At 33.9% G+C, this 22,180-nt stretch overlaps 1 protein-coding gene across 1 annotated transcript in view; it reads left to right on the top strand.

The window, feature by feature from the left end:
• LOC118749434 (neural-cadherin-like) overlaps nucleotides 1-22,180 on the top strand; it is a 201,473-nt gene that overhangs the window by 144,026 nt on the left and 35,267 nt on the right. Inside the window, exon 7 of the mRNA XM_036484236.1 lies at nucleotides 10,453-10,623. Coding sequence (XP_036340129.1) covers nucleotides 10,453-10,623 — 171 coding nt within the window. The remainder of the gene's footprint in view (nucleotides 1-10,452; nucleotides 10,624-22,180) is intronic.

Genomic DNA, 22,180 nt, shown 5'->3' on the forward strand with positions numbered 1-22,180 from the left:
AACACAAAGTGACGGTAAGTGCAGCAGTGCGTCAAGAGCACTATACACCACTCAAAAAAATTTAAGTTAAATAAAGAAGCTATTAAGCAACCATTTTGGTTATTTACATCGAAACCAGATAAATTTTCGTGGACCCGCATTTACAACTCATGGACCCCCATATTTTTTTTACGTCACCATGGACCTCCGTCGAGTCTACCGTGGACCCCGTGGAAATAGCAGTATACTTCTTATACAATACATATCGTTACCTTAATTCACAAAGGCCCTAGCCAACACTTTTTCGAAACTGCGTTTTTCATAGATTTTGGTAGGATATATTAAAATACACCCTCACTAAAAATTTTTAAGTACTATGTAGTAGTAAAAAGCCCTACCTGATTTTGATATTCTTTGTATAAGGTTTTTTGCTTTTCCTGTAAAATAGAACTTTGTTGGTTAGGGCCTTTGTGAATTAAGGTAACGATATATGTTATTATTTATATTTATGTTAATGAATAAAAAATACATTTAATTTAAGAAAATATAAATAATTTCGAAATGTGATATTTTCATTAAAGTCGTATTAGTTTAATTTAACTCTTGAGATGTTACGCAATTGTTATACCATTAAGTGCACCTAAGTATATCTCTGAATATATCATACAATACCTCGTTTAAAATGTCAAATTTCTTGAAAGTATAAACGCATTTCATTATTAATTGCCTAATTTTCATACTTTTCCACTACGATTTTCCGAAGAAGGTATTTAATTGTTTTTCCCTATTCTCCATCCCTCGAAAATGGGCAAATCCTAGCGTTACGGACGTTACGCTCGGACGCTTCTTTTGACTTTTTTGCTGAAAAAAATTATAAAATGGAAATTTGAATTTGAATTAATGTTTGTGTATTTTCCTTCGAAGCTTGTATTCGGACGTTGCTCAAAAAGGAAGCGATTTCGATATGACCATCAAAGTCAACCGATTTGCGCAAATTGTAATATATGGAGAACAAAATCTAAAATAATTTTTTGAAGAAAAAATGATGAAGTAAACACTATATCGAGCCTTAACCGCCAAAATAACGTAAGCGACATTTTTTTTTTTAATTTTCTTATTGATGCAGAAATGTATCTAGATGCTCTAGGAATATTTCTGCATCAAAAAGAAAATTTTGAAAAAAATGTCGCTTACGTTATTTTGGCGGTTAGGGCTCGATATAGTATAAAACAACCTAAAGGTTGGATTAACTTTAAAATAATTGTATATGTGAGTACGGGACGCTACGTTACGGACGTTACTCTTATTGCCGTTGAAAAATTTGATTTTTTAAAGCAATATTAGCAGTGTTTTATTTGTCCAGAAATTTAAGCTATTAGCTTATTTTGTATGGAGGACTTACCCAACGTAATTATACCTGCTTATGAAAAGTTATCTTGGCTTGTATATTGAACAAGAGGCATTGCCATTCAGCATCAGAAATTCATCCAATCAGAAAGAGGCAAAAACTTACTTTGACACTATTTGCAGTCAAACAACTGTCAAAATTAGGCTAACATAGGAAATAAGCTAATTTCGTTTTATTTGACCAAGATTTAGCTATTTGCTTGCGGTGGTTGAATAAAACATGCCTATTGTCATGGGCGTAGCCAGGACCAAAACTAGGGGGGGGTCAAAATTCAAAATTAAAAAATTATAGAATCAAACTATAAAATATTTATAACTACCTCTGTCCAACCACGTTATTGTTCTGTTGATATCAGAGCACCCGTTAAATTAATATTGGAAGACTTCATAGCCAGAATGAAAAGATGATGGTAAATTATGTGGATCAGTGTATTAAACAGTTATGAGTAATTTTTATGAGATATATTGAACACAAAACGGTCTGTAATAAGATTTAAAATATTTTTAAACTAAAAAAAATAAACTTAAAGTAACCAATTATTTTAAACAAAGTCGGCGGGTATCTTCTGCAAAGCGGTTCAAAACGTCTTCTTGTATTTGGGATACATTCTCCTGTACGTATTTGCGATGTACGCTTAGTAAACATAAACCTATAAGTAACTTATTAAATCATATATATGTACACGTAAATACATCCTATATATATAAATCTGCGTAGAAGTTAAACGATTGCTTATTATTCCACTTCGGAGGAAATGACACTGAAGCCAATAATTAATGTAAATTAATGCTTGCTTATGCACATTTTAATATACCAGTACGCAATATATATGATAAGAAATAAGCATCGTTTAATTCAATTTAAATTTTTAATAAAACAAACCATTTAACCGTTCTTCGGACGTAGTTGATCGCATCCAAGTTTTCACTCGTTTAAGTGTGAGTCGTGCACGGCAACGAGAGAAATATTGAAAAAGCTTGCGCAATTGCTGGGTACAGCAGTCCAGCTTCTAAGATCAACTCCTCTATTTTAATTGCTTTTAAACCTTCTATCGCCATATTTCTTTGCTTCCAGTTAAAATACCATAGTTCGCTTTGAAGTTCTAAGTTTGGAATATTGTAGTAGGCTGCTATTACAGCAGCTTTCTCCTTTATTTGCTTCACTGAAGCTTCTATAAAGTTAAATGGACGTAGAACAGTGAGCGAATAAGCAACATAATTTTCTTCACTAAATCTTTGCTGTAATGATAAAGACAGCGAATCTAAATATGGTATCAACAGAGCTCGCATCCAATATTCTGCTTCGGTTGTTGATGGAGGGTTGGCTCTGTGTTGTTGTCTTTGTACACTTCTTGGTGGTGTTAGCTCAACATCCATCTTTCCAGCAATTTCGTAAGCCTCTGCCAACAGCTCTATAATTCCTTCTTCCGCCTTAATTCTGTGTCCGTTTATTAAGCCAATAATTGTGTTTATATGCTTTGAGCATAACATCAAGTTTATTGTTGTTGCCTGGAATGCAGTGACCACCGGTTCGAGAATTTTGGAGTATTTCGCGATCATGCATACGGTTATTATGAACATAGGCCTGCTTGCCGCTGAATGTAACTGAAAAGCAACTTTTTTTGTTGCAGTATTTCCTTCAATTGACAACTTTTGAAGCCCTTCTGCGATCTTAATGAAACTCGTCTTAAATACTTCTATTGATTTGTATTTTTGGGACCATCGCGTTTCACAGAGCATTGAAATATTTGGCGCACACTTACGTCGAGAAGGAGATTCCCTAAAAAATGTTATTATGTCCTTAATAGTTGCCACCGTGTTTCTTACATCCGCAACCATGTTTAAATCGTTGACTACTAGATTGAGCCTATGGCTAGCACAGTGAAAAAAAAGAGCCTTTGTATATTTTTCTCTTAATATTTTTTGAACGCCGCCAGCTTTACCAGCCATTGTGGAACAGCCGTCATAACCCTGTCCTACGCATTTACTTTCATCGAGTTCGAAATCTTGAAGAAAACTGCTTATAGCGCTTGCAATCGATTTAGCGTCCATTGAGACCAACTCAACGAAACCTAAAAACTCTTCGCGTACCCCAATATTATCATCATAAAACCGTACACCTATAGAAAGCTGTTCCATACCCGATATATCCGCGCTTTCATCTGCCAAAATACTGTACGCTGGTGCTTTTTTTATATCCTGTACGATGTGGTTTTTTATAACCAACAAATGATTTTTCATTACGTTTTCGCCTGCTTCGGTCCTTAGCTTTAGTAAGTCTAACAGAATGCCTACAATTTAATGTGAACAACCTTATACTCTTCTTATATATTGCAGTAAATTCAGAAGAAAGATTTTTTCCCATAACTAAAGATTACATGGAGTTGTTGAAAAAAATTTAGCCGCACCCTATATTGACAAGATTTCAATTTTTTTGGTTATTCAAATTTAGTTATTTTTATAAATATATATTGCATTCCTTAACAAAAACCGTATAAACCATATCAAAAAAAATTCAACAAACTTTCGTAAAAATTGCGAGCATTTTAATTAGATTTTTAGAAAGATTTTGATTATGCAGTTTTGGAGCCCTTTCAAAAGTGCATAATTCAAACGGCTAAAAATTACCGTTGAGCTTCCATGTAACGAATAAACACAATTTATTGTTATATGGAAGAAAACCGTACCATCTTCAACAAAAAAAATCTCAACAATCAATGGTTATTTTTAGATATCTGAAACTTGCACTTTACTATACTAGAATCGAATGGGCTAAAAAAATTGCATAATCAAAATCTTTATAAAAATCTAATTAAAAAGATCGCAATTTTAACGAAAGTTTGTTGGATTTTTTTTGATATGGTTTATACGGTTTTTGTTAAAGAAAGCAATATATATTTATAAAAATAACTAAATTCGAATAACCAAAAATAATAATAATTTAATCTTGTCAATATGTTGTGCGGCTATATTTTTTTTGACCACTGTATTTGCTTTAAGTTCTACCCCGAAAATCCTTCTATAAATAAGATGTGCAAATGCTTACCTTCCTCGTTTCTTCTTCCTCTACTAAGTGCGATATCGTGCGCCCCGCAAAAAATAATTGTTGAAATAATAGACCGAATAATTTGTCTATTCAACCCAATAGTACTTTTATAGTTTTCTTGAATTGCTATATCGATTGGCTGGTCTTTCATAATTGTGTTTGCTACAGTAAGGGCATCTTTATGCCAACGACAGTTCTCATGGTTTTTTGCGTATTCCGTCATATGCTTGTAACGAACAAAGACACGGACAATCAACGAACCGAGTACACCTTGTGCGTTCGCCGGAGGAAATAACACACAATTAGGGGATTCACAAGACGTGTTAACCGCCGTAAAATCTTAAGCTTAACACTTGTTTATGTAAAATAGCGGTTAAAATGGTTGGGGGGTTGGCTAATTATATATTCTTTATCAGTTTAAAAGAATTTCGGTTTAGTTAGAAATCCCTTAAAACCATTTTAATTAAAAAAGATGTTAACCTTAAGATTTTACGACGGTTAACACGTCTTGTGAATCCCCTAAATATAAACACAACGCTCCATTTAATTTTTTCGAATATCTTAGCCATGGAGAAAACAACTCTAACCAATCGTGTCTAAATCTTCTGTCTGAATTGTCTTTGGGGAAAATATAATCAACGGGAGGATTCCAGCAACGCCTCAGCATCTCAATTTTTTCCTCACGTGACATGAGGGATGATTTTCCAATCCACTTTCCGATGTCATTTGCTGGAATATCTGATAAATTTTCTATCAACAAATAATAAACTGTGTTTAAATAAATATTCATTTAAACTGACCTTTATAGCTTGAAGGTCTTTCCTGAAGACTTGAAGTAGACGCTGAAACCTCTTCAACCTGTTCTGTAGTTGGTTCTACAATTCTTCTTTTTGGTGCTGCAAAGAGGGAAAAAGTTTAAATTTTGCATCAACCTTCTACTTCGCGTCCTACCTGACAAAAACTTTCTTATGTCCATGTTCTTTTTATTTTTTCTTTGTTTTGTATTTGCACACCGCGAACATTTTTTCCCGCACACAGCACAATTAATAGCGATAATAAAGTATCAAAAACTTCCAAATATGTATGTATTCATATTTGGAATTGAAATACTACAGGGTGCTTAATATGATCAAACAGTGTAATTTAAAAATGGTAAATTAATAATACTATGTTCACACAGAGCAATTTCCTTCGATTTTCATTGAAACTCGGCTACTGACGAAAAGGTACTGTGAAAATCGGACCGTGTGTACATACATGTGTAGTATAAATATTAATAGCTACAAAAATTCGGTACTCAACCAAAAGAGCTAGAAAAGATAAGGATGGAGTTACCGTTTTTTTGGTATGTCTTTCTTGGATTTAGGGGGGCGAATGCCCATGTACGTAAGATAGATATTAAAGAATATTAAACAAATTTGGCTAAATTTTCAAAATTAAGTTTTACGTCAGTTAAAGCCGTTCGTAACGGTTCTGTTAAATGTTGGTTAGTCAATAGGTACGTTGGTTTAAATCTCCGGTAAAAAATGTCCAACAGCGAAATACCGGCGAAATGTCATCTGTTCTCTCACAAGAGAAAAATATCAAGTTAGACGAACAGCTGATAGAAATGTCAAAAGTATAAAATTAAAAACGTAAAAATCCCGAAGTCTTATGCTGACACAGTTAACTCACTAAACGAATAATTACTTCCTTCTTACAAGTTTAATTAGTCGCATTTTACTATTTTAACATCCAAACCATCAAATTCAATCCCAGCAGAAAGCGGCAGCTTTCCCTCAAAATGAAATGTCATTTTGCTCTCTCAATTTCCCCTACTTTGCAAGTTTTTTGCGTACGCGAATGCAACTAATTGTGTATATACGGTATTTTGACTTTACTAATTTCATTGTAGAGTACAAAGGCTCACAGCTATACGTTGTACCAAAAATTTGAAATATACAGAACGCAGCTGTTTTCAACAGCGGATATTTTAAACCTGGTACTTGTTGCCGGAAGCAATGGCAAAGCTTTATGTTGCATTTCCAGTGCCTTATCTTCTTTTACTTCCAAAAACTCCAACTCTTCGCTTTTGTTAACAAGGAATATTTCGGATATTTTAAATCATCCTCAATTATGTTACATAAAAATGGGTTTATGAAATATGCAAACGTACATATAAATAACTTCAAATCGGCAAATCTCTTTTCAAAATCTGCTTTTAAATCATTTGCATTATTTTTTTTTTTCTAGCCATGAAAAATGATGAAATATTCTTTTTTTGAGATCATGAATAAAAAGGCGTAGTTTAGCTTCAAAACTTAAAGTAATTTGCGACAAATCAACAACATTTTTATTCTCTCCTTGGAGAGACAAATTCAAGTTTTGCAAATGTTCCGTCATATCGGAAAAGAACATTAAGTCAGAAAACCAATTTTCATTCTCCAATTGCGGGTAATATTCCGATCTAAATTTGCGTATGTTTATATAAAAAGAATAAATTTAAAAAAATAACACAATGGAAAAGAATGTCTACAAAGAAATATGTATTTTAAAAAGTAAAAAGAGCCAAAATGTTCTAAGCAAAGTGAAAGTAAAAAGAGCCGCACTTTGCCAAGCAAAGAGCCGCATTTGGCTCAAAGAGTCGTGTTTGCCCACCGTTGCCATATAGGCTAGGGCCAAAAGTAATAACCGTACTAGAAATTCGCTGAAATTTCGTATATGCGCTATTTGGCACTTAGGAATAAAGAAATGTGGAAAATGGTAAAATTCAACGCGCTATAACGCCCACAGCTCTTATGGGCGGAAATATGTAGTAAATTGTACTTTATTTTTATAGTAATTCCTTAAGTTTTTTTTAAGAGCCGCGTTTGCCCCACCGTTGTTATATACTTTGATTATAAATCCGTAATTAATGTCACATTTTATTTGCTGCTAGTAGTTCATTTTTTTGAGCAGATCCCTCCCAGCTCAGCTGAGAAATACATCCATCTATCGTCAATAATTTTAGTCTTTTATTAGTTTTTTTTTATTTAGGCACAGAGAGGAAAACGAACTAAAAACTGTAAAGTATTATTCCTCGATTTTATGGTACTCCTTCGGCAAATGAGCGATATTCTTATGTTGCTTCAACTATTTACATATTTACGTGTAAGAATTTCACAAATTAAAGAAGTCTAATGTCAGAGATTTGCTCGTATTTTACTTTTAGAATTAATAAATTTGTAAACAACTTTTAATCTCAAATTTCCGAACCACAACTATCCTTAGGCCTCTTATTCAGAGCTATTTAAAGCACTTAACTTTGTCAAAGCCAATGCAAGTTTCTAAATAGTATTTACATATCTCAAACTTATAAACTTATGTATGTACATTAGGGTGGTCCAAAAACAGTAAAGTCGGAATTGTAATGCTCTCACCCCCTAGTATTGTTCTATATTGAAAAAAGTATACCCCTATTTTTTTATTTTGAAATCAAAAGATATTTAGAGGTCGCTCAAAGCGCTCAAAGTTTCCCAAGTGTTTTTATATGGGAAAAATAAATTTTTTCGTAGAAAGGGTATAGAATTCTTGAAAGTCAATATTTTTCGATCGGAGAACTCTGGTTCTCTTCAGGAGACTTTCAGTAATAACACCCAATTGTTTATTTAACCATTTTTTAATACTAACGATTTTTTATTGGTCGCCTCATTGCATTTTTCGGGGTTTTTGTGGGTTTTTGGCGGACCTGTAAATTATAGTTGCAATAAAAAAATGGTTAAGTAAACAATTGGGTATTATTATTGGGAATCTCCTGCAGATAAACAGAGTTTTCTGGTAGAAAAATATTCATTTTTAACTATTCTATACCATTTCTACGAAAAGTTGTGTTTTACCCATATAAAATACATGGAAAACTTTGGGCGCTTTGAGCGACCTCTAAATATTTTTTGATTTCAAAGTACAAAAATAAGGGTATATTTTGTTCGGTATAGAACAATCCTAAGAGGTAAGAGCATAAAAATTCCGACTTTACTTTTTCACATGCATTTTTGGACCACCCTAATGTACATAGATGACATATTTTATTCTCTTGTATACCTTGCCTTCTGTACGTACATACTAGGGATGTCGCGAATGTGGAATTTTAGACATCCGCGAATGCGGATGCGGATGTTTAAAAGCTAACATCCGCGGATGCGGATGCGAACGCGGATGTCAAATATTTTTAAGAAATAAAACTGATGAGTACATTAGGTGATTTAGGTAAATAAAAAATGGAAAAGTTAGTAATTTTTAATAGTGTTTTTTTATTTAGTACTTAAGTTAAACAATTGGAACATTGTATTTAAGAAAGAGTAATTTTGCTGCCTTTTCCGGTTACAGCCTATTTCCTGACTTGTCGTAAATCAAACCTGCGCACTAGGTAACTACGCGCTCGAAACTTGACAACATTGTAAATTCTTTTCGATTGACGCTGCACCAGTTAAGAGCACTTTCAGTTATATTTCTTTTTTTTTATTGCGTTGCAATAATTCCTTTTTGACAATTGCATCGGGGCTGCAAGTGTCGGATGCATCCTCTTGACTTTCATCTTCACAATCTAGCATTATGGCAAGATCGATGTTTAAACACCGTTGTGTTCCAATTTGGAGAACCAATTCTTTTGTTTGTTTCAGAATTTGGAGAACCTGTTACGTCATCAGCGTTTTTCGGTTTTAGTTTTAGCAAATCATTTTTAATACTGTCTTCTGGGACTGGTTTGAAAAATGTGTGCTTATAGCGACGTTGTGAATAGGTGGATATGGCATATAAATTGTTATTTTCTGGGGATGAAAATTTCGAAGAAAATTCTGTTTTGAAAGTCGTGGCTGTCAGCAGAATTAGTTTAAAATCTTGTTATTTTGTTAAAAAGGTACCCTGCTTTTTATAATAATTTTAATTATTTGAATCACGACCAGTAATGAATAGCTTGTATATAGTTTTTTTTATTAGTTAGTTGAGCTCGGCTTTTCCTAGTTGCAGGCAGTCACAATTGATTACTCACCGCTGTCGGTACCATAACCCATCAAATCCGTTTTGTTGTTCTATTTCATGCGCTCAATGTGTTTTGATATATTTTTTGAGGCGAATGAAAGCAAATTTTCAACATATCGTTAATACTAATTTAAAAGGGCGTATTTCACATTGTCGCTGAAATACAAAAAATCACAACTAACTAAATTTTTGTATTGCCTAAAACGATGTGGGGACTTATGATTCGATGAAATGCATGATAATCAAAAATTATTAATAATAATAATGAATTAATTAATTATTTAATTTGTGAACTTGGCTGTCAACTTATTTAGTACATATCATTTCATCTTTATTTCGATGCGTGGTAATTTTGACAATTTACACAAAACTAAAATAAATGTTTCTGTTTCTGAGCTGAAAGACTAATAAAAGGGAACACGGAAGCATACTAAGTTTTATGAACATACTAAGTTTTATGAGAAAAAAAAATTACACCTTTCTAAGAAGAAGTAGAAAAAACTAGCGATTAACGTAGCATCTCCATTTTTTTTTTTGTTTGCCAGATATATGTTTTATCAGTGCACATGCACAATATTCGCATTCGCAAATGCTCCGCATTGATTATTGCGAATGCGAATGTTAAAATTTATGCGGAAGTTCCGCGGTTGCGAATGCGAATATTCGCAACAACCCTGGTACATATGTACATATAAAGTTCACAAGCGACCGTATTAAATTTGTAGGCAACATGGATTTGCACTTCAACCTGCGTTGCGTTGCTTCGGAGAGTACTGACTTTGCTCCAACTGGCTTTTTAAAAATGCTGCGACAGAGAACTTTTTTCGCACAAAGCGCTAAAATATGTTGAAATTTTCTTGTTGGTTGGATGCCCATCCGTTCACTCTACGAATTTCTTCTTACAGCTTCCATATCTACTTATTTACTTATTTAATATATGTACATACTACATTCATACTTACTCATCTCAAACTCATACTGATTTTATTAGAAATTTTCTTCCTTACCATTTCGCAACGTTGCAGATCCGGTGATGACGCTAATGCCCGGCCAGGAGCCAAACGTAGGCATGTTCATCGAGGAACACAAAAAGCGTGCCGATGGTGACCCAAATGCACCGCCTTTCGACGACTTACGCAATTACGCTTATGAAGGTGGTGGTAGCACAGCCGGCTCGCTGAGTTCGCTGGCCTCTGGTGAGTACTTCAATGAATAGCTGGAATATATGTAGGAAAAGGAATGTAAAAAATGAATATAAACACAACTTAGTACATGTAACACCGTCCAACAAAATAAGACTATTTTGCACCCATAAAAAATCAAGAATTTCTGGAAAGTAGTGGCAAAAAAGGGCCCGTGTTTCTGAATCAATTCATTTATGGTTTCTATGAGAAAAAAGAACAATGCCGATTCAGTCAATAGAATATTGCCTTTTGATCTTTTAAACTTTATTAAGCTTCGTATTGAAAGGTCCTTGGGGTTGCTAATTACGTATTTGAAAACAGTTTTTAAAAACTCAACATTGCGGATGCATGTTTAAACTAATTTTCAGCCCTCTATGAAATTTTAACCCACTTCAAAAAAAAGGAGGAGGTTATTAATTCGTCGGAATATTTTTTTTATGAATGTTACCGCATAACTTTGGACCACGTGAACCGATTTCTATAAATAATTTTTTAAAGGAAAGGTGGTATCCCCGAGGTGGTCGCATTCTCATTTGGTTTAGATCCGATCATTGGATCAAGAAGAAATTAACGGAACTCTTAAAATTTTATATGAGAACTGAAGTCGGTTTTGTTTTTTGCTTAAAAATTACTTGTATATCCAAGAGTTTTTTGAGTCGCTGATTACAACAAGTTTATTTAAAATCTGTGACCTTTAAATTTCGATCCCTTTATACAAAGACTACTCCTCTACTTAAAAGATCAAGGGACCGGTTCTAAAAAATTAAATATGTGTGTATTTCTTTTAGGAGAATTTTGGTAATATATATGTATATTTAAGAATTTGTAGTAATTTGCATGAAAATTGATAAAAGTTATTTTCTTAGCTTTAACTCCAATTACTAGTGTTAACTTAAAAATTAAATAATTTTTTCTGATTTACTTAGTCTATTTACGGATATTTTTAACTAATACTGTTTGTTTTTAAGTATAATTAATTAACTAAAATTAATTTTTGGCTTTTCATGCAAATTGCTAAAAATTCTAAAATATGCTCAAGTAGCACACTGGTGTATAACTTGGTGTAAATTTGTGAATTTTCAATTAATCAGATTTATACCGAAATTCGTAAATTTACAACAAGTTATATACCAGTGTGATACTTGAGTACCTGTCCCCAATAAAAACAATCTCGACAATCTAGGTATTATAATTATTGTAGGGGAGGGGCGGAAAGTTAAATTTCCAGGCCTGTGTTATATTTAAACTTAAACAACAAAATAATGACCTTTAGAATTTTCCAATTTTGATTTTAATTTTGTAATTATCCACCACTCCATATTGAATCCGCCATTTTTTAAAACTGATTTCAATTTCCTAGTCATCGACTCATAACTTTCGGATATCCAAATTCATAAAAATCTGAATTTTTAAATCCATCCGCCATTTTGAATTTTTAAAAACTTACTTCAGATTTGTAATCAGCAAGCCCAAAAACCCTTGAATACGAAGTTTAATAAAGTTTAACAAATCAGAAGGCAATATTCTATTGACCGATTCAGTATAGAGGTTGTTTTCCCCCATAGAAACTGTAAATAACTTGCTTTAAAAAAACGGCAAAATACTGGTACCAGAAGTCTCTTCTTTCCGAAAATGCTGGATTTTTTCATGGGTGCAAAATTGTGTCGGACTCTGTAATAAATGAATAAAGCTAAGGGTGTTAATTAGCTTTATATATTTTTTTTTTGAATACAGTATATTTTGCTTAGCTGCACATCCTTCTTTGCACGAAAAACTTGTGCACTTAACCGAAAAAGGCAATTAAGCGAATTTTCTTTCCTACTTCAATGAGGAAGGTATCCAAATTCCTATGAAACCAAATAATAGAGAAGCACTTACCACGTAGAAATTACTGCAAGTGAAATTTTTACCGAATAGTATCTAATTATCTATATAACTACATAAATTTATAGCCATTTTCGTTGTTCTGCCTGATGAACAAAAAAAATAAAAAGTTGTAAAATTAGGTAATTGTAGGGCCAGTGCAGGTAAACGTAATACTTACTTTGATAATTGATACTAGTCGCACAATTTTTAAGGCAGGTATCGCCAATGTGCAGGTATGCTAAATGCATCTATCGGAGCAGTTTCCTTATAAGTGTTAAAAATAATGCCTCTGATACGCATTTTGGGGTAGATATCTTAAATGTGCACTTAAGCATAGAGGCAGCAAAGCAAAATATACTGTACATACACTGAGAAATTAGTTTAGTTTCGATAACTAAATATATTTTAATAGTTGCACATTTTTTCATTATTTAGGAACTATGTATTACCAAGGCTTGGGAACCATAACCGACGTTTGGTAATTACAACTAAATGTACATATTAAAACTGGTTACATTTGTCTACGTTCAGCCAAATTGTTGAAAATTATGCACGCGAAACGTTTAACGGGCAAAATTAGGTAATATCGGAAGTTCTTCTGGTGCGCGCGTAAGTCAACAGGGCATTTCTCAGTGAATATAAAATTCAATTTAGTTATAATTTAAGGGTATATGCATGTGCATCCCATGGTACGTAAAGCAACTGATATTGACCGGAGTTTCTCACGACTCTTTCTGTTTTATCGCTTTTTTTTCGGGAAATTCTTACCACCATATGTTTACATTAATAACTCTTTATTCCCTTCGGTGCCAACTGACGCCAAAGGGAAACTCCTTTCCATCGCAGAGGAGGCCTCCCTCTTCCTCTGGTACCACCAGCAGGTCCCGAGTTAAAGACTTTCAGAGTTGAACCTTCTGTATCCATTCGGACGATATGGCCAACCCAGTGGAGCCGCTGCATTTTAATTCACTACACTAAAGAACGTGTCAGACGTGGCAATATTTCGAACTTTTCCACGCAATTCGCTGTCAAATTGAGAAAAAGAAATTTCATTTCGATGTAAGAAGAGCCAGAAAAACCTTTCTGTCACATTTTGGAAATCAGTTTCAAAAATAAAAGTTGCAAAATGTGACTGCAATTTAGAGAGCGCAAATCGATTTCGGAAATATATTTCAACTTGCTCGTGCTGCACTAGCAATCTGCAATTCACCTTTTGGAAATTAAAAACCTCTTTCTAAAGACATTTTACATGCAAGGTGTGACTGCTCATGCAACTGCTTTCTGAAATTTCTCAATTTAACAGCATTTTCGAAAAATTGCCACGTCTGACACGCTCTTTAGTCCATGTGTTTGTAAAGCTCATACAGCACCTCGTTCTATCGTCTGCGGTAATCGCCATCGCCATCGCCGTCGCCAACGCGTAAACGCCCGTAAATTTTTTCTCTCGATAATGCTAATGCTGGTTGCCAAATAAACAAAATTCTCTACCTTTTCAAAATTAGTTATAACCGTCAACAGTGACATGGGTGCTGGGGCGAGAATGCGCTGGCTGTTTGTTATATGACAGGAGGTACTTCGACTTGTCCAGACTAAATCGCTCTGTTTTCTTATCGAACTACGAAAACGAACAGCATATTTCTTGTTATTTTTCACCGATGATGTCGATGTCATCAGCTTATGCGCACGGTGGGCAGGAAGCGAAGATAGGTTGCATAAAAATGTCGACAAAATCTGAAAGCAGGGTTGTATTTGTTGATATCTTAAGGTTAAGAATCCGCTTAAATTGAAATCCTAGCTGCTCCTGTTTTAAAGATATCCACATTTATATACTTCTGATAGGATATATTTGCAAAAGAGGAAGGCGTACTTCTCGATAATTAGAGCATATTTATACGAAAAGAAATCTCATACAAATCTGTTCTCCTTTTTTAACTCACTAAAACGGATCAAATCAATGTGAAACATTTTCATTTTTTCCTACCGAGATCGAGATTTATTGGGCGCTACCGGTATACAACTTAGATAAAACACCACAATTACCTTTTTCTGTAGCGTGAACTTTCTCATTACAAACACTTTCAATATCGCAATATATGTATGTATGTATACAATATTGTATGCTATATAATACGGTAGTAATTTTTTATTAAAGGTTTGTTGCTATAAGCAAGTAGCGCAGGCAAGTCGCACTGCGCTTGTGCAAGAAATAAAAATCCTCTAACTTAGGCCAACGGTACTCCGCATAATAAGTAAATAAATTCAAAGCTTGTATGAGATTTATTTTGGTATTTATGTACTCTTCTGTCAGGAAATAATGACTATTGTACTTCCAGAACACAAATGCGATCATAAAGAAAATCGCATGAAAGTATGCGCTTTGTGTGTAGGGCTGCCAGACGTCCCGGTTTTCCCGGACATGTCCCGGTTTTAGACTATTTGTCCCGGTGTCCCGGTCCAACCTTAAAATGTCCCGGGTTTCATTTAAGTGTCCCGGTTTTCGATTTGATTGCACAACTTTTGCTTAAAAATGACTACGCTGAGAGAAAAAACGCGTTGTAATATTAAGAAAAATTTTATGAATTTACTGGGGGAAATAACTCATAGTAAACATGAATATTTTTTATTTGATTATCGTTTTGAAATGTTCGTACTTAAAAACAATACTTTCATACCACGCACACGTGGTGTTGAATCAAACTGAACATTTTAATGCACATTTACATGTCTGGCTGTAGCTGAGTGCACGAAGATGCTTGGCACAATTTGCTAATTTCCAGAGCGTCAGGGTTCAAATCCCATTACAGACAACATGGAATTTAAATAAATTTTTTTTTTAACTTAATTATGAAAAAGCATCCGTTAAGTGCAAAGCGCTTTATTTTAATATTGGCGTATTTCAATTGAATATTTCTATACTAAATACTAAAATTTGTATACTTAAATTATTACGAGTTGGGTTGGTGCTCTTTCATATGCGATTTTTTTTTTAAATGTAGCACGTTTTGCATAAGCAATAGTTGATGATTAATATAAGTATGTACCTAAATACGTTAAAATGACATGCACAGAGTTTTACAATTATAGCAAAAGCCAGAAATTTTGAAACAAGCTCACAGCAACGAAACAAATGACTGATATTTTAATGTTACCTCGTATTTATTTATTTTTTTTCGTGAAACCTAGATTACTTATAAGTACCGTGCCGTACAAAATTATTGGCTCGGAGACACTTTCATCTGATCACAATTTCTAATCAGATCTTTTAGAAAAATGTTTAAAATGTAGCTTTTGAGCCAATTAGTAAAGTGCAAGTCTGAAGTTACCAGAAAATTTCGTTGATTTTTTGCAATTATTTATTTTTTGCTGACAGTGTCTTCCACATATAAAAAAAGGTCGAACATAGTTTGTATGGAAGAAACTCTCAGTAAAAACAATACCAAATATATTGCCTCGTTCAAAGCCATGAGCAAAATCGTGAATACATGGTTTTCCGCAAAACAAGCGGATCTTAGTAATTTTGATAAAAATCTTAACGAACTCCGCACAGCTTTGAAAAGTACTGGAATTTCTCAAACTGTCAAAATCCATTTTATCCTTAAACATTTAAAGCAATCTATTTCATTCTTGAATAACGATGGTTTAGGATTATGGTCCGAGCAGGCCGGGAAGTCAGTTCATAGGGAATTCTTTAAATTCTGGGATAGATTCAAAATAAATATGATTGATAAACCAACTTTTGTGAGTCGCCTGAAGAAAACTGTAATGACATTTTCATTCCAGCATATATAAAAACTTAACTAAACAATAAAATATTTAAATACTAAAATGCGTGACTATATTATATGGTAAGCCAACAAAAAAAATAAAAGGAAACAAAAAACAAATATAAAAAAATAAAGCAAGAAAAAAATATAAAAAAGTAAAACCAAAAAAACCAAAAAAAGAACAAAGAGGTGCAAAGTAAGTTGCCTCTACGTGGTGCGCCTTGGAAACGATTGAAACCGGCTAAAAACTTACATAAACTTATATTTTCACATAATATATATACACACATTTACTCACATATACATTGTTGAATATTCAATGCACAAGGATGTTTTTCTCTTTCGCAAAAGTCGGTCCCATCATAACTATGTAAAATGTTGATATCTTTAAAACAGGAGCAGCTAGGATTTCAATTCAAAGGGATTCTTAACCTAAAAATATCAACAAATACAACCCTGCTTTCAGTTTTTGTCGACATTTTTATGCAACCTATCTTTGCTTCCTGTCCACCGTGTGCGACCAGTTGCCACCTCTGAATTGTTCATAAGCGGTTCAGTTCTGTAGCTCTTATTATCTTCTTCAACATCACATTAAAGAAATCTCACGATAGGGAATCGCTCTGTCTGAAACCCCGTTTGGTTTCAAACGGCTTGGAGTGGTTCTTCCCTTTTCTGAAGGAGCTGGTAGTATGCTCAATGAATATTTTTACTGTCGTATCAGTTTCGCGGGAACACGATATTCAGACATCGCGGCGTATAGGCAACTCTTTTCCGACTTTGAAGTTGCGAGTCTTTCCCAAGATTTAGCGCATGGATAATACTAGGACTCTGGTGTATTTACCATATAAAGTCACTACTTTCAGTGCTGCAACCAGTCAATAGGGTGAAAATCGGAGAAATCTTTATAGCTTAGAGAATTTTTGTACAGTTAAGGCATATGGGATATTTAGCTCTTTTTAAAGAAAGAGAAATATAGTTTGTTTTAGATAACACTAGGTGTGGGTTTAATAGTTTGAAATCTTAACCCAAAATCACCATAACTTTTTTCGGATTTTTCTCAAGCTTTTTGGTTCACGGATTCAAGGGTTATTAACTACCTTAATGAACAACACAAAAATATAGCATTCACGATGGATAAGGAAGAGAAAAGAAAACTCAACTATTTGGATCTAACTATTAAAAAAACAACCGCCAACAGACTGGAATACGAGATATACAGAAAGCCCACAGCGACCGACACAGTAATGCATGAAACCTCTAACCACCCACAACACAAAAACGCAGCATTTACTTAGACAATTATTAACTAGACTTGAGCGAACTCCATTAACTAAGGAAGCCCACAGGAGAGAACTAGACACAATATATGCTATCGCCAAAAACAATGGATACAAAGAAGATCTGGTGGAAGGAAGGACTCGAAACGAAAAAGTAGGGACAAGAAAGAAAACAACGATACAGCTTGGGCAGTGTTAACTTACACGGGTAAAATGACACACAAACTGGCCAAGGTTTTCCAAAAATTCAACATTCGCACATCGTTCAGAACCAGGAACAGTGTTGGAAGGATACTGAACCACAGCACAAACGAAGAAGACGCTCTAGATAAGCAGGGTGTATACAAATTAACGTTTTAATGCAAGTGTAGCTACATAGGGCAAACTGGCCGTAAGATTAAAACAAGATTCCGAGAACATTTAAGAGACTACAATAAGAGGACACAAAAACCAAGCGTCACACCAGAATCAAACTACGCAAATCATATGTTCGAAAATAAATGTACACCTATGAAAATTATTAAGGCAGCCAAACTCCTCCATGTACAGCATAAAGGACGGCGTTTGAACATATTGGAAAACATGGAGATATACAAGCAGAAAACATTTCAAGGGAGAATTATAAACGAACAAACAAACACCGTATCCGATGTAATATTCGAACCACTCAAGATGCTGTACGAAAAATATGAGACGACCCCTGAAAAAACGCCAACGCGAAGATACATGCCTACGCCGCAGAGACCAAGAAAATGAAAATAACGGATTTCTATCTGCCGGCACAAGCAAGCAACCTAATAGCTGCTAAATAACGGAACATAAACCGACACAATCACGAAAACCCATGAACGAAAGACACAAGATCACGCGGGAAGGAAAGAACGAAAAAAGTTATTTTCTAGCTGCCGAAATCTCGACGCCATCTTTGTTGTAAGAAGTAAACAACGAAGAGAACGGAGAAAACCGCGAAATTGTTGAACGCATGAAAAATCATTTTTATTATTCAAATTCTTCTAAAAATCATGCCGTTGTGTTAAATTATTCTTTATCTTATGTGTACACACGTTGTCACAAGCGAAAATGAAGAAAATTGCAGTAAAAAGCCACCACCAAATTGTAAACAACGAAGAAATGTAAATAAACGGCTAATGTCAAAATCGTTAAACTTTTTTCCTTAATGCGATTCTAACGGGCTACTCTCCTGCCCGCGTGATCTTGTCTTTTTGGTTCATGACGAAAACCAAAAAAATAAAAATAAAGGATTTCTACCCGCCGCCGAATACAAGCAACCATAAAGCACCTACCTGTGAGATAATGAAACAAAAGCGGTCGCACTTAGATGGGTATGCATGACCTAATGACAGTTAAAACAGATAGTAACACGAATACATAAAAAGCGAAAGGAAACACGAACCATTCAGAACGAAAAATGACACTGAAGATGGCACAACGCCGAAACTGGTTTTTCTCCAAACCAAATTTGACAAGGGATGACGGAAAATCGTTCCACAATACATCATACTCCTACCCTGTCGGAAGCACAAACAACCAAAAAGAAGTTCTTAACTTATCTTAAATTTCGTAAACGCAGTGGAAAAACACAACCTTCACCTTTTAAAAATTTCAAATTATCGAAAAAGTTAAATCAATTATTTCAATATGGGTACCAATCGAAGTGGGTTTGAAAGGCCTTTATTTCTTAAGTACAAGCAAGATTGTTGCCATCTATTAAAAAATTAAATTCAGCTTGAATTATGGCAATAGGTTATTTATCCCAATGTAGGTTGCACACGAAAGAGTTTTAAGAACGGTTTGGTTTGAAAATAATTTGAAAAGGGCTGCCCCTGTTTGAGAAGTCCAATTTAATTAATACACAAGTTATGTATATAGAATTAGAAAATAGAAACGAAAGAGTGTTAAAAAATCTTAGTTTTAACATTTAGAATATTTTTGAGCTGTTTAAAGAGGTTTTCCACCTGTTCAAAAAGTTAAATTCAAATTATTTAATAAGTTCAATGAATTATTAAACGATGGGTATAAATCGAAATGGGTTTGAAAATGCTTTTTTCTGCACTATATTTCGAAGGGTTGCCATGTGTTCAAAAAATCAGATTCAACTGAATTGATCAGTTAATTGAAATACGTATCACAATGTCAGACGAAAGAGGTTTAAGAAAATTTTAGTTTGAAAATTCTTTGAGTGTTACCACCTGATTGAAAAATTATCTTATGTTGGTTTGTGCTAATAATTCTATTTTTAGAATGTTTAACTTTTAGGTGTGCTCGTCCTTAAGTTATTTGTTTTTGTTATTTTTTTTGGCCTTTATAACAATTATATTCAACAATTTATATTGAGCTCGAGCACGAGCACACCTTAAAGTTAAACATTCTAAAAATAGAATTATTAGCACAAACCAACAATACCAACAACCACATGATCAAGTGAATTGCAGCGGAATAGCTGCGCTTGATTGTGTTGGCATAAAAAAATTAAAATAGTGGAAAAAAGCAAACGATAATTTACAAGGCGTACTTAGCACGGTGCATAGGCAACTGGCTGAGTCAGTGGGATCGTCGGTTCGAATCCTACTGAAAGAAGTCTGATGAGGAAATGTGGTGATTTCTGAAATAGCTATCACTTCTACCATTTTTTCAAATTATTGTTGCTTTTCCACAATAAAATTTTCATTTAAAAAACGGCCTCGAGCTCAATATAAATTGTTGAATATAATTGTTATAAAGGCCAAAAAATAACAAAAACAAATATTTTTGTTTATGACGAGGTAGTTTATTTTGTCACCAATTTTTGGTAATTAGTTTTCGAAAACTTATGTTTAGGTATATTTAGCAAGGTGTTAAAAATCGTGTTTTTGCAAACATTTAAATTTTATTGCGGATTCCTACAGAATACCTATCCAGAAATAATATTTGTACGGCAAGATTTTTCGTTAAGGCGACAAACCCCTAGAAATGGGCGTGGCAATTGCAGGACTAAAGTTAGCAAGACGCACATTTTATTACAGATTTCGGAAGAATATCGCTTCATTAACAGCACTAAGCCCGTTTCTTTAGCTTTAAAACGACGTTAAGATGAAGTCTCTAGATTTCCTCGAATATGTGTTAGCTTACTTCATGTATAGAACCCATAAAAAAATTTGAAGCGAATCGAGAGTGTGACACCAAATTCGGTGTCCGATATGAAAAAGAATGTATATATATATGTGGGAACACCACTTGTACATGTATGAACACCGCCCATGTTTAAGATTATTTTAATACCTGAATGCAACTATGTTAACTATTCGTTTTGACATTTTCTTTTGTCCTTATTTGTAAACGGCCCCAATAAGCTTACTTTAATAAAAATTTAATTTTGTTCGATCCTTTTTTTCTTTGGGACGTCATAGAGCATACACGTATATTTTTAATACGTTTAGACTTCCACTTTTTTGTATGCAATTGTTGTTGTCAGCTGTGAACCGCTAACTCAATTTATACAGACGAACGAGAGCACAAAACGTGTTTCCTCGACGTGCTCTCTCCTACAAATCGCCGTGTGTAAATGATCACTTAAAAAGTCAAATTGCATTTTTGGCATTTCAACATCATGCGGGTTTACTAGTAAATATTTATTTCGCCATATTCAACTATGTACGTATTTTAATTACTGTAAATAAATCATGGTATTAATAACTAAACCTTTTTCTCGGTGTATGTTTATTTATAAATTTAAGTATTTTCAAATATCTTTCCGCACTTTGAAGCTTTTGCACCCAGTATTCGCTCTATTCGTATTATTAACTAAACCTTTTCGTGGTGTAGGTTTATTCATAGATTTACGTATTTTTAAATATTGCTCGGCACTTTAAAACTTTTGTACTCAGTTTTCGCTAAATTAATAATGAGTCATATCACGCATTAGCTTATAGATCAGATTGCAAGTGTGGCCGGTGGATATTAAAATAAATTAACAAATAAAACATAATTTACTTAGAAGATAACATTCTACTAACTGTGTCTTAACATCTGTCAAATTTATGTTTTAACTTTGTCCCGTTTTGTCTTGTGGGCAACTTACTATCTTAAAATATCACTTTCAAAATGGCATCAAGCCAAGATCGATCTGTGCCCAATGTAGATGGCGCAGTAAAATGAAAACTGAGTTGTCAAGCTATGAAATGACAGCTGATGATAAGGCAGAAATGGTAAGAAATTCGGCAAGGCAGATATGGTTTAACAGTGGAAATTTGCGGTCTCCACCTGGCAATTCTCTTTTAACGATAATAAATAATAATAATAATACTTATAATAATAATAATAGTAATAATAAAATAATAAAAGACGGGCGCTTACACATAAGTTAATGTTCGACCGAGCTTCTCTTCCGATTTGTGGCGTGCGCCTTGATGTTGTCACACAAAAAGCCAGGGACCTACACTTTTACGCCGACTCCGGTTGCTTTTCCACAATAAGTTTTCACTAGAAACGGCCTCAAGCTCATAAAAATTGTTGAATATAACCTGTTATGTAAAAATCAAAAACCATGGTGTTTTTATATTTTTATATGCCTTAGACATATGTTACATATACTTTTGCTTTATTTTTAACAGGGCATTGGGTAAACAAGAACGAATTAACGGTTAAAACATTATTAATTATTTG

The sequence above is a fragment of the Rhagoletis pomonella genome, unplaced genomic scaffold, assembly GCF_013731165.1.
Source record: "Rhagoletis pomonella isolate Grant_MI unplaced genomic scaffold, Rhpom_1.0 Rhpom_scaffold_00016, whole genome shotgun sequence".
NCBI lineage: Eukaryota > Metazoa > Arthropoda > Insecta > Diptera > Tephritidae > Rhagoletis > Rhagoletis pomonella.